The sequence below is a fragment of the Tachysurus vachellii genome, chromosome 11, assembly GCF_030014155.1.
Source record: "Tachysurus vachellii isolate PV-2020 chromosome 11, HZAU_Pvac_v1, whole genome shotgun sequence".
In the NCBI taxonomy this organism is placed as follows: Eukaryota; Metazoa; Chordata; class Actinopteri; order Siluriformes; family Bagridae; genus Tachysurus; species Tachysurus vachellii.
This window is the reverse complement of record NC_083470.1, coordinates 13,646,201-13,660,000: the sequence shown is the minus strand read 5'-3', so window position 1 is coordinate 13,660,000 and position 13,800 is coordinate 13,646,201. Positions and strand designations below refer to the sequence as shown.

The 13,800-nt window shown below is 38.5% G+C and overlaps 2 protein-coding genes across 3 annotated transcripts in view; both read left to right on the top strand.

Annotated features, from left to right (window-relative positions):
- The window catches only part of tmed7 (transmembrane p24 trafficking protein 7), an 8,485-nt gene extending 1,010 nt beyond the window's left edge, over positions 1-7,475 (top strand). For both annotated transcript variants that reach the window (XM_060881518.1, XM_060881519.1), the window contains exons 3-4: positions 5,199-5,444; positions 5,667-7,475. In XM_060881518.1, the coding sequence (XP_060737501.1) occupies positions 5,199-5,444; positions 5,667-5,903 (483 nt within the window). In that variant the 3' untranslated portion in view covers positions 5,904-7,475. The remainder of the gene's footprint in view (positions 1-5,198; positions 5,445-5,666) is intronic.
- Positions 7,476-7,732: 257 nt separating this feature from the next.
- Positions 7,733-11,671, top strand: fem1c (fem-1 homolog c). The gene is made up of 3 exons (XM_060881451.1): positions 7,733-8,220; positions 8,805-9,372; positions 9,539-11,671. The coding sequence occupies exons 2-3, from the start codon at positions 8,829-8,831 to the stop codon at positions 10,846-10,848; spliced, it is 1,854 nt and encodes a 617-aa protein (XP_060737434.1). The 5' UTR covers positions 7,733-8,220; positions 8,805-8,828; the 3' UTR covers positions 10,849-11,671.
- The last annotated feature ends 2,129 nt before the right edge of the window (positions 11,672-13,800 follow it).

Genomic DNA, 13,800 nt, shown 5'->3' with positions numbered 1-13,800 from the left:
CTAACAATCAGAACAGCACAGTCATAGAGCATTAACTATAGGATTATTCCAGTAAATTGGTATTTCTGTTTAGTTTATCGTTGTTTTCTACAGATTCTAGCAGTACTGTAACAAAAAATTAAAAGTAAACCTAGATGAAACTCTCACAAGCTTTCAAACTGATTCCTTATAGGTTATAGCCAGGAGATTGCGTGAGAATCAGTGAGTGTTATGCTTGTGTGAGAGTTCATTGTTTTTACATGACACTACATAATCTGTGGTGTTCAGTATTATATTATATTGCCAGACCTGATATAAGATACCTTTATTAATCCCCTGCAAGGGAAATTCAGCTTTACACAGCATCGAAAGTAAGAGGAATGACATCAAAGAAATCCTAAACATCAAATTAATGTCAAAAGAAAATAAAAAAGTAAATTGAGATATAAAAAGTAATAGAAACAAAAAAATACAATATTTATACATACAGTGGTGTGAAAAAGTTTGCCCCCTTTAATGTCACACTTTAATGTTTTAGATCATCAAACAAATTTAAATATTAGCCAAAGATAACACAAGTAAACACAACATGCAGTTTTTAAATGAAAGGTTGTATTATTAATGGACAACTAAATCCGAACCCAAATGGCACTGTGTGAAAAAGTGTTTGCCCCCCTGTTAAAACTTAACTGTGGTTTATCACACCTGAGTTCAATTTCTCTAACTACACCCAGGCCTGATTACTGCCACACCTGTTCGCAATCAAGAAATCACTTAAATAAGACCTGACTGACAAAGTGAAGTAAACCAAAAGGTCCTCAAAAGCTATACATCATGAGGAACACAAAGAAATTCAGAAACAAATGAGAAAGATTTCAATTATTTTCTATCAGTCTGGAAATGGTTATAAAGCCATTTCTAAAGTTTTGGGACTCCAGTGAACCACAGTGAGAGCCATTATCCACAAATGGAGAAAACATGGAACAGTGGCGAACCTTCACGAACAGATTTTCCAGCCGACCAAAATTACCCCAAGAGCGCAGTGACGACTCATCCAAGATGTCACAAAAGACCCCACAACAACATCCAAAGAACTGCAGGCAAGGTCAGTTAAGGTCAGTGTTCATGACTCCACCATAAGGTGGATGGCAGAGTTCAGAGACGAAAACCGCTGCCGAGCAAAAAGAACATAAATGCTCCCCATTACATCTGGCATAAAAGTAACATTGCATTTCAGAAAAAGACATCATACCAGCAGTAAAATTTGGTGGTGGTAGTGTGATGGTTTGGGGCTGTTTTGCTGCTTCTGGACCTGGAAGACTTGCTGTAATAGATGGAATCATGAATTCTGCTGTCTACCAAAAAATCCTGAAGGACAATGTGCCATCGGGACATTTGTCTGTTTGTGACCTCAAGCTGGAGCAAACTTGGGTTCTACAGCAGGACAATGATCCAAAACACACCAGCAAGTCAACCCCTGAATGGCTGAAGAAAAACAAAATGGAGACTTTGGAGTGGCCTAGTCAAAGTCCTGACCTGAATCCTATTGAGATGCTTTGGCATGACCTTAAAAAGGCAGTTCATGCTTGAAAACCCTCCAATGTGGCTGAATTAAAACAATTACTTCCCAGTGCTGTAACAGACTCATTGCAAGTTATTGCAAATGCTTGATTGCAGTTCTTGCTGTTAAGGGCGGTCCAACCAGTTATTAGGTTTAAGGGCAAACACTTTTTCACACAGGGCCATGTGGGTATGAATTTTGTTTCCCCTTAATAATAAAAATTTCCCTTAATTTAAAAACTGCATGTTGTGTTGACTTGTTATCTTTGACTAATATTTTAATTTGTTTGATCTGAAACATTTAAAGTGTGACAAACATGCAAAAAAAAAAATCAGGAAGGGGACAAACACTTTTTTTCAAGTTTTATATTTATACACAAGTGTATCAGCCCATATTTTTTTTGTTTTTCATTCTTTTTTCTTCACATTTTTAAGGTATGCATGAGGTTAAAAAATGCAACATATTTTGAGCCAACTCTTATTCTTTTTGAGATGGCAGCCATGAAATATTACAAACGTTTGTAATAGCTTCAATTGCAAAATTGGATCTGCTTTATTTGTACCTATGTATGTTTAAACCCTATTTCTGTTAACCTATATAAAACATATGCTTTGTGAGGTATTAAGTGGAAAGGGTTTTTTTTTTTTTTTTAAATGGTTCATAATAATGATGAATTTGCATGTCATTTTTATCAGCTAGCTATTAAGCATGTGTGAGATTTTCTGGGTTTTTTTAGTCCCAGACACAAAATACAGATTGTTGGTTAATGCAGAGCACAATATCCTCTATCACTAGCCCGCTCTTGTTATATATGGCATGTATTCGATTCAAGAGACATATTTTTTTCCCTGTACATACAGTTATATACAGCATGTAACGTGCAGTGAAATGAAAAGCCAGCCACATTATACTGAGCATATACATAACTAATTTCAAACTAAGAAATGGAAGATTTGTTTGGAATGTGCAAAAATAGTCTTGCATGTCATAACTAAAAAGTTTTATTCGCATATTTATAGAGATCAACCAGTGTATGTATGAATAAACAATTTTATAGTGGCCTTGCAAGGTTCTAAAATTTGCACAAAATCAATAAGGTGTCATAATTATGCTGCAGGGCATAAACATTAGAATCTGGATAAACCTGCAGCTTATCTCGCATATTGCATTGTGCTGGGCCACGTCACACAGTGAAAGCGTAACCACTCAAGGATTTTTTTTTGTCAGCTTGCACACTGTTAAAGCAACTTAAAATATCATAGAAGATACAAATCACTCAGCCCTACCAGCCACAATAACAACCCCTCATGACTAAGGGTTGGATTTTGACTTTAGATGATGCAGTCAGTGATTTAGATACTGACCGGTAAAGACTGGAAACTGAATGGATCATTCATAGACCACGAGTCGTCACAGATTCTACAGATTTTACCTATCTCAAACTGTCTGAAAATGGTCAGTGTAAAATGATAACATTTTGTCTAAACCTTGAGTTTATCTATTCCTTTTCTTGACACAGAACAACCACCACTTTAAAAACTCTGCTTCTGTATTGGCGCCTTTTTTCTCCTTCTTCTTTCGCCTGTTCCCTGTTCGGGGTCGCCACGGTGGATCGCGTAGCCCGCTTAGATTTTGGCACATATTTTACCCTGGGTGCCTTTCCTGATGCCATTTTATCCAGGTTAACTCTTCAGTGGCTGGGTTAGCACCCTGCCCAGGAATCAAACCCAGGCCTCAGCAATGAGAGGCTGCCGCTGGACCACCAGAAGGCACACACACCTTCTATATAATGTAAAAAAAAAAAAAATCAATATATATATAAAATTTGCTGAAAATATTTTTAAAAAAGTTTAACTTTATGCAAAGAAAAAAAAGGAGCGGCTTGGTGCAGCAACTGAGTGAATACAGTATAGCATGTGATTTGTCTTAAAGAACACACACTGCTTCTCTTATGACAAAGATATTTAAACTTTATTGCTATAGCAACCAATAGTAGGAAGACCTACTGATGACTTCACAGTACAGCGACCAGTTACTTGCACCGATATCACTTTGTGTGTGGCCGTAACTTTTTTGTGATGTTCTGTACTACTTTTAACTCGACTCGTGTGTCCCTGCTTGTATAGTCCCTGGCCGGATGAGGAACCGGATTCAGTGCTATTAAAGCAGAGAAGTGAATACACAAAGCTGCGCTGAACTTTAACCTTCCAGAGCTAGTTTTAGGGAACCCTGACCTGTGTAGTGCTCTCAGTCTGCACAAGCTTTCTTTTAAGAGTGTAGTCCACTGAGCAAACCACAAAAGCGATGAGAAGTCTGTGGCATTTACCTTAGCCCTGAGGTACCAAGAGTCTTTCCTGTAGATCTACCACCCCAAGTTTATCAGGACAACATCAGAGCTAGAGAACAGGCCTGGAATCAGAGGTTAGTCAGGTCAATGTCAAATAAACTGCCACAGAAATACAATGTATTTAGAGAGCAAATAGATCAACAGTAGGAAGCTGTGTTTAGCTTTAGTCCTTGAAATGTTCTTGTTGCTGAAGATTGTCTTTTTCTCGAGGATCAGCCTGTTCTCAAATTTTTCAGTGTTAAAAAATTCCCCCACCTCCTTTGTTGTTGCAGATTAATATAATGAGCTGCATCCACCTACTCGAATGTGAGACACTTTATACACATGTAGAACATAACATTTATTTACTCCATGGCATTTAGACGTTCAATTTTATTTTTCCACCCACAGAAACCAAACTAGTTAATCTGTATATAAGATTAATCTGTATATTACATTCCATTTTTATGTTTATTTTCATGTTAACATTGATTAAGCTAATAATGATCTCATAATAATGAGATAATAATATTATCACTAATAATGATAATGATTATTTGTAGGATTTTAAAGATTTTTCATATATGTAATGAAGTGAGAAATATAAAATAAGCACAAAGAGATAAAAAGGATCATTTTTATTAATCATGTCATAGAATTCACAGGGTCAAAAGATGTGAAATGGAATAATAAATATGCACAGAGTGGTACACAAATAAATGCATATAGCAATAGATTAAAAAATAGACCAAATGAAAATAAGGAAATATTTATTGAATTATAAAACAATGAAAAGAAACAGAATAGCTAAAATAACTCAACATCTGTATTACTGATGATGATCATGATGACGAGGATGTAATTATTAATTCTGATGTAATAAAAGTAGTCATGGGCCTCAGTCCATAATTTATAATCACAGGTCTTTTTGACAAAACGCAAAATAATTTCCTGCTGTTCAGTCTCCAAAAGAATGCTGAGAGTTTGAAGATTGCCTGAGCAAAAACCATGTGTAAAGTGGCGATGTCATCAATCTGCTCTGTCAGCCAGTATGAACATTGTAAAGGTAGTGCTGCAGGGTATTTTTTCTATGACCTGAATGTTAGCATTCCTACAGCACCTCATCTGTGACAAATAAATTGGTGGATTCCTTTATCTGGAATGATTTGTGTTTTGGAAGGAAGTGTTTTTGTGATGTCTATCCATTTCTTTAAAAAATAAATAAATAAATAAATAAATAAATAAATAATAAAAAAGCATGCTTACTTTTTGTACTATCCTAAAACATCTTTTGATAAACTATTTTTGGGTGTCTTTTTTTTTTTTAACCAGGTTGTGACCGGGGGCCACTACGATGTTGACTGTCGTCTGGAGGATCCAGAAGGTACAGTTCTGTACAAAGAAATGAAGAAGCAGTATGACAGTTTCACATTTACCGCTGCGAAAAATGGAACGTACAAGTTCTGCTTCAGCAACGAGTTTTCCACCTTCACACACAAGACCGTCTACTTTGACTTTCAAGTCGGTGATGACCCTCCGCTATTCCCAAACGAAAACCGAGTGACCGCATTAACTCAAGTATGTATTTCACTACTCGAAAAACATTAGGAATGTGTAAATTGGAAAGTGTGGAAAGTGTAAATATTATAATCAAGGCTAATGGTAAAAACATGGTGAAATCATTAATGGTGTTTAGTCAACAGCTGCTTTATGAAACACAAGTCCCTGATATCAGTTGCATATTTTTGTGTACAGATTGCTGAACAGTTCTGACTCGTATTCTTGATTCACCTTTGTTAGATGGAATCTGCCTGCGTCTCCATCCATGAAGCCCTGAAGTCTGTGATCGATTACCAGACTCATTTCCGTCTGAGAGAGGCGCAAGGACGCAGCAGAGCAGAAGACCTGAACACCAGGGTGGCATTCTGGTCCATTGGGGAGGCATTTATTCTCCTGGTGGTCAGCATCAGCCAGGTCGTGCTGCTCAGGAGCTTCTTTTCAGACAAGAAAACCACAACAACCCGTGTTGGATCCTAACATCTCCAAGTCATTATTATTTTTGATCTCACACACACACACACACACACACACACACACACACACACACACACACACACACACACACACACACACACACACACACAAGGGACTAAAGGCTGCTGCCATGGTTCATTCTCCAATTTTAGAACTGCATACTTAATGTTTATTTAAAGATGTATCTGTTTGGCTTTACATCTTTAAGGATTATGGATGGATTAACATTCATATCCCATCAAACAATATATTCAGTGCTAAGAAGAAAACCTCTTAATTTATTGTGTGGGTGTGTGTTTCATTTTTACACTGCTTTCTTTAATTTGTCGAGGCCTGGGAGGAGCTATTTAACACACACTTAGCTCCACAGATATATTGATGAACTCATGACTTGTGGTGCTTAGACTTAAGATGAGTATCATAAAATACTTTCAGAAACACTTTGGGATAACACCATTATTTCAAACGGAATTCATTTTCATTTCAGTTTAGTACTTATGGTTGGAAGTGTTTTTAATTTTTTAATTATTTTTTTTAAATTAGTTTATTTTTGATCTAACATCATGCGGGCTGGTGCTCTGCTGTTACATTCTTAAAAGAGGCTTATTTTGGACAGCTATGTTCCTGTGCCATAATTAGCATGTCTTTAAATCCATGAATATCACGTTAAAAATGAATAAGCACCGACTTAAATGATAAGAAAACAAGAATAAAAATAAACAAATCATTCACTGATTTACAGACATACATTTAAAAATGCTGAACCATAATGGTGGCCAGTGATTGTTTGCTCAGGTGAACTTCACCAAGTATACACTCTGGACAGATGGTTTAACTGTGAGTTTGAGCACAACATGATTAGGTTCCTGATTGTGTAAATGCACAGTTTGAGTATCCACTGATCTGCAGTTTCAAACAAACCTGTCATCAGGCAGTAGTCAAATGTGTTGGGAGCACCGAAAGCTTGAAACTGCAGGATAGTTGGTCACATTGGCTAAAAGTGAACAAAGACTCCAGTCTGGTTGGTTTGGGAGACAGAGTAATTAATCCATTAAAAATAAGAGTGGCATACATCATCTGATTTATTTATTTATTTTTTTCTAATTCCTCTACCCATTGGGTCAACAAAAGTAAAAGCACCAATTAGTTTAAGAAAGGGTGGTTGTATTTAGCTTGCACGGAAACATGTCTGTTGATGTACTAAATACTTGGGTATTTTGTGGTGAAGAACATAGTTTGTAGTGATTGATTTAGTCTAATAAAAATGATTTCCCCTAGTATTTCTGTCGGGTTAAGTGTGGATTAAGTAGCAGGTTTCAATTTGTAAAGCATCATGTTCACATTTTTTTTTTTTTTTTTAATTCAACTGGTTTCACATGAACTGTATTGTGTGTGCAAGCCTTGCCAGGGGTTTTCTTTATGATGTTCCTCCATTTTCACTGTACATTTGTTTTTTTGTCCAGTAATCACATTATATATGGATTTGTTCAGAACTAATTGCCCTTGTACGTTTTTATCACAAAGAGGGAAAAAGTGTGAGAGCTGTTGTACACAATCAATAAACCTGAAACATATTATCGTGTATTATTCATTTCTTTACCTGCTGTGTAAATAGTCTGGCTGCGCACACACACACACACACACACACACACGCACGATAACGGTTTGTGTTAAATCGTTTAAACACCGTGAACCTTGAAAATCTACTCGTCGTGAGTTCATTGTTAAACGCCTAACAGTCGTGACCACCGAAAATGATTGTTTACGTTCGCGCACAGATCCGACGTTTCTGATTGGCTAGCTTTAACGCCAATCATTTTAGGGGTGGGATTAATAATGTGACTTTAACGGGAAGCTGTATCGACGCGCGAGAGCAGCTACTGTCATACGCTTCCTTATTCGTCGTGAGGAAAAGCGAGTATCGGGTGATGACAAGCTATGGAACAAAACGGGCACTGAGAAGGGTCTCGTGATCGTCTTTTGTTTTTATGAGGGAAGACTTTCATTAGCGAAAGAAAGCCCGTTGTTCTACGGTATTGTGTAACGACAGGCTGCTAAAGCTACAGCTAAGCTCTGTGTTGTGGTGTGGGCTAAAGCGGGGGTGGCGGTCTGACTGCGGTCTGACTCCAGAACAACGGGTTTGATTTACGTTAAAAAATAAGTTCAATATAAACAGCAGAACCGCGAGTTATGATGAAAAATCTACTAACGCGAGTGAATTTAAGCGTCTTTCGTGCTGACATGGTTCTGTTAGTCAACTGAAGTGACACCAAACTGTGGATTTAAGCTACGAGCAGCAGCGAGGAGCAACGAGAACAAGGTAGGAATCGGCCACTTTTCCCTTTGCTAAGCCGTTTAGCCACGTAGCTTGTGTTTAATAGCTGGTGAAACAACATCGTTACACGTCTACACTTTTGGTCGTTTTAAGTTATTGTGAAACAAATAGTAAAAACAGACGACTTTCTGGGCGTTTGTGACTAATATAGGAAGCATTTCTTGAATTCGGCCCAATGCGAACTGACACCTAGCTAGCAAAAGGTTTATTAAAACAACCCAGTTCATAGTAGCGAGGAAGATTTGCTAACTGTGGTCTTTAGAAGTTGTCCACGTCTTTTATTTAGTCATAATATCACCTTGGATAGATTTGATAAGATTTCTAGGATGGTTTCCTATTAGTTATACCGTATAAATATAAGGTTAGAGAGCTAGGTTTTGTAGCACAGAGCTATCAGCGTTGGAGTTCAAACGTTGAAGATCTTGTAAATCGAATGTAAAGTAAAAATACGCCTGATTGTGTTATTTAGATCAATCCAAGAGCTGTAGAAGGTGTTTTTGTTTTGTTTGTCTGTCTGTAGTAGAATGTTTTAAATGATCTGATCTCACTGTTTTCTTCTGTTTGTTTAGGAAGAAGACGAGCAACCAGATGCAATGGATCTGAAAACTGCTGTGTTCAATGCGGCCCGAGATGGCAAGCTCAAGTTGCTTCAGAAGCTATTAGAAAGCAAAACCGACCACGAGGTTACAAAACTGATGTCAGAGAAAACAAATGGAGCAACTCCGCTGTTAATGGCAGCTCGCTACGGGCACCTTGATTTGGTGGAGTACCTTCTCGAGTGCTGCTGTGCCCCTGTTGAAGTTGGAGGATCTGTGAACTTCGACGGTGAGACCATAGAAGGAGCCCCTCCACTGTGGGCCGCGTCAGCAGCTGGACACCTGAAGGTAGTGCAGTCGCTCTTGGGACACGGCGCTTCTGTAAACAACACAACTCTCACCAATTCGACCCCTCTGAGAGCTGCTTGCTTCGACGGCCACCTTGACATCGTCAGGTATCTGGTGGAACACAAAGCTGACCTAGAAGTGGCCAATCGGCACGGCCACACGTGCCTCATGATTTCCTGTTATAAGGGCCACAAAGAGATTGCGCAGTATCTGCTGGAGAGAGGCGCTGATGTGAATAGGAAAAGTGTCAAAGGTAAAATGCATCTACAATTCATCCAAATGTGAACAATTTGTCAAATTTAAGTGTATAATTTTCTAGTCTTTTTTTTGTCTCTTACTGAGGTTTCTGTTTGTGCTTAATCAGTTAAATTATAGTAGTGAGGTTTATGACGTCCTGTTAATCTCTCTTCCTTCTGTAGGTAACACTGCCTTACATGATTGTGCTGAATCAGGAAGTTTGGAAATAATGAAAATGCTTCTGAAGTATGGCGCCACAATGGAAAAGGATGGCTACGGAATGACTCCTTTGCTCTCAGCTAGTGTCACCGGCCACACAAACATAGTAGACTTCCTCACACAACACCCTCAGACGAACAAAATGGAACGAATTAATGCTTTTGAATTATTGGGTGCTACTTTTGTAGATAAAAAGAGGGATCTCCTGGGAGCTTTAAAATACTGGAAGAGAGCCATGGAGATGCGATACAGCGACTGCAGCAACATCCTCTTTAAAGGAGAACCTAAAGAACTTATAATGGCATACGACTACGCAAAGGAGGCCGGGAGCATGGAAGAGCTGGACAGTTTGATCTCAGACCCAGATGAGATGCGAATGCAGGCTCTCCTTATTAGAGAACGCATCCTTGGCCCGTCGCATCCAGACACATCGTACTACATCCGATACAGAGGAGCTGTCTATGCCGATTCAGGGAATTTTGAGCGGTGCATCAACCTTTGGAAGTATGCCCTGGACATGCAACAGAATAACTTGGACCCACTTAGTCCTATGACTGCCAGCAGCTTGCTCTCATTTGCTGAGCTTTTTTCTTTCATGCTGCAGGACCGTGCCAAAGGTCTCCTAGGGACTTCTGTGTCCTTTGACGACCTCATGGGCATCCTTAGCAAAAGTGTCCTGGAGATCGACCGTGCCATGAAGCAGCGACAACCTGGACCCGACCCGGCTCAGCTCAGCAAAGCGCTCGCCATCATACTTCACCTCATCTGCTTGCTGGAGAAGGTCCCGTGCACGGTCGAGCAGGACCACTTCAAGAAAGAGACCATTTACAAGTTCCTAAAGCTTCAGCCATGTGGGAAAAACGGTTACAGCCCCCTTCACCTGGCCGTGGACAGAAACACGACGTGTGTTGGCCGCTACCCAGTCTGCAAGTTCCCCTCGTTCCAGGTGACCTCCATTCTTCTGGAATGTGGCGCTGATGTAAACTGTCGCGATGAAGACAATAACAGTCCTCTGCACGTGGCCGCCTCCAACAACCACCCCGACATCATGAAGCTGCTTATCGCAGGTGGCACGCATTTCGACAGCACCAATTCCTTCAGGCAGACTGCATGTGACCTCTTAGATGAGAAGGAGATGGCCAAGAACCTGATTCAGCCCATAAATCACACCACGCTGCAGTGCTTGGCTGCTCGCACAATCATCAAGTATAATCTGATGTATAGAGGAAATATTCCAGAGAAGCTTGAAGCTTTTGTGTTGTTGCACAGATAATGACTAAGGCACTATTACTGTTGGTTTTAAAAAAAAAGTGTCTCAGTGCACCAAACCTCTTTTTGAGTTTCCTGTTCTCCATATGTACGCTTTGTACAGAATAAGGAGCCTATCAAAGACTTTAAGAATAGATTATTTCTGTTCTGTGGGCATGCCTGATATTTTCTCCCACACAATGCATTTTTTTTTAAATATATATATATAATTTTATTTAATTTTGCAGTTTTGCCTGATCCCTCTGCTTTGTATTCGTCACTATGCAAAGGTGATGGGATTTGTCTGACTTAATTTCACTTTTATCTTGCTGGTGTCTGCACAATACTATTGTATTGCTCCTCTTTTCTGAACCCATAATTATGCCCTCTTTTCATTATTTTTGTTGATGTGTCAGGAATGGAATGCAACTGATACTCCGTTCGAGCATACAGAAGCTTTATGACGTGGTTGACATTATGTGAAAACCGTAAGTGCTTTATTTCTCCTATGCACAGCGTATGATCTTGCGACTGTTCCATGTTCCTGGACTGTGCCACTCTTTTCCAACTGCCTGACTACTGTCATCATTTTCTCCAGTTTTCTTTAATTTGATTGCAAACCCACAGCAAAAAAGTTCAGTATTTTTTTTTTTTTTTTTTTTTTTATTCAGTTGTTTGTATTTTTATTTTATTTTACCATTATTTTTTTCTGCACTTGTTCATTTAAGTAATGTATTCAGGTTAAGACTGGTGTATTTCAGTAGTCCTCTGAGGCCAATTGTTAATTTAAGGCAAAAACAGCTGGATCAGTTCTACTATTTTTTTTTTTTTTTTTTTTTTTTTTTTTTTTTTTTTTTTTTTTAATTTACAGCATGTGGTGTTTTCAATCAATGCTGATCATCTCAGAGCGCTGGTTCACTGAATTGATTTGTTCTTATTTCTGACAATATTTGTAAAATGCGATATCATCCATGGATACATTCTTACTCTAAATCCAGTTTTGCGGAAAACAAGGGCTTTTCGTACTTAGGCGCACATTTCACAAGAGGAAGAAACAAATGTACAGTCCTAGCTATCCGAAAACTTGCACTTTATTTCAGTGGAGTTTTGAGATTCCTTTTCAAACGGCTTGTCAATGTTCCCAGAGCATATTTAAAAATAAACCTCGGTTGCACTTCTTTAATTCTTTTCATTTTGGTCATTTTTTTCCTCTTTTGAAAAGAACTAGGTATGAGAGTTTCTGGGTGACTTTTTTCAAACTCAACAGGTCAGTCCCAGGCTTGTGCTACTTCCTTGTGACGTAAACTTGCACAGTCATGCAACAATATCAAGTGATTCATTTCAGGCTACGTAACACATTACTTAAGATCGTCTCCGCCTATGCACTTTGAACACAATATGGTTATTTCCTCATTTCTTAAATCTTACTTCAACTTCCTCCTATATCTGGCTTTTTTTTTTTTATAATAAATATCATTGCACTATTTTAGACAATGTTTTATCTAGCTCAAGCTATAACAACCTATTTTTATCAACCTGACAGTGTAAACGGTTTGGATTTGAAAAAGCTGACTTGCTCATTATCATTTGTATCGGTCTACAGACACACCCTAAAGTGTCTCTTTGTGTTTATTTTATTTATTTATTTTTTTTCTCTTTCAGTGTTTGACATGTGACGCTCAACCTACTTTACTGTGTCTTTAAATAACCGTGAATAATGCCCTACTGAAAATGTGGCCTACATTACAAGGTTTGACACAAGTGCTTTCTCAGGTGATCAGAAGCACTACAGGGCTGAGTCTAGACAGATTATAGCTTACTTTTAGGATCATTTGCTACAGGTATTAAATTGAAAAAGCCTCGTCACCACCAGCGCTCCAACCCGCCACCTGCATTCCTGTATCACACGCACAGTGTCAAAAACCGAAATCCCCATTTTCTCAGAGCCGCGCCGTATACGCCACTTAAAATACGAATCCTTTTAGCAGTTTCATTCGATTGTAGTGGTTGATAAAATTGTTGTTCCATTTTAATCAAAATAACCACATAGCCACAGAGAATGAAGTTTTACTTTCATTTCAGTAGTGTAGTGTTAAGTCCATATACTTGCTTGTCCTATAAAAAAAGCAGTTGACTTTATTACTCCTGCTATATATGCACTGCAAAAAGGCACCGATGAACAGGAACATCCATATTAGCCGTAATACTGTGAGCGTGGAGCAGGTGAGACGACATAAAACAGGTTGTAGAGAATCTGACGAAACGTGCTTTAATGTCTTTGTAATGATCGTTCATTTAGCATGAATTTTGATTAGCAAGAGATCTTTAAAATTGTACTGTATATCTAAATGGATTGAACTTGCTGCCAGGTTTACCTCGTTGAGCTGTCAGAGGCTTTGAGATCTCTAGCGTACATGTGACGCACAAACGCAGCTGTTGGGGATGTGATCGAGAGGTTTGCTATAGTGAGGTCTCAGCTTAAGCCTGCCAATGCCACTCATCCCCTGGGATGTATTCACTGGTGTACATTTACTTCTCATTACATTGCACAAGCTAGGTGGGGTTGTCACAATAACACTGAGCTGTTATTGTGAGTGAAACAAAACAAATGCAATATTCAGCTTTTTTTTTCCCCCCTATGTGATTCTAAACGGGAGAATATGTTTGCTTAAGACATTTTTATAACCAGCACGTCACAAAGTTAAAAAAATAAAAATAAAACAAGGGCAGGTAGTTCTCGAGGGCAGATGTTCCAGGTCCATAAAAAAGGAAGAGAGTTTTCGGACATGTCACTTGACGTGCAGATGAAATTTGATGACGGTGCTGTTGACTTATTTAGACATAAAGAACTGGATGGCTGCAAAGGTTTAGATGATTGTCTGAAAACATACATATGTATAAAAGGCAGAGTGATTATTGCTGATGCTGCTGTTCAAATTAATTAGATCTGAAGTTAAATTTGTTTATTGTGTAAATA

Excerpts from the sequence above, each read along its gene's own strand:
- fem1c (XM_060881451.1), top strand. The coding sequence starts at position 8,829 with ATGGATCTGAAAACTGCTGTGTTCAATGCGGCCCGAGATGGCAAGCTC. Across the intron at positions 9,373-9,538 it reads GAATAGGAAAAGTGTCAAAG|GTAACACTGCCTTACATGAT; the intron begins GTAAAATGCATC and ends TTCCTTCTGTAG.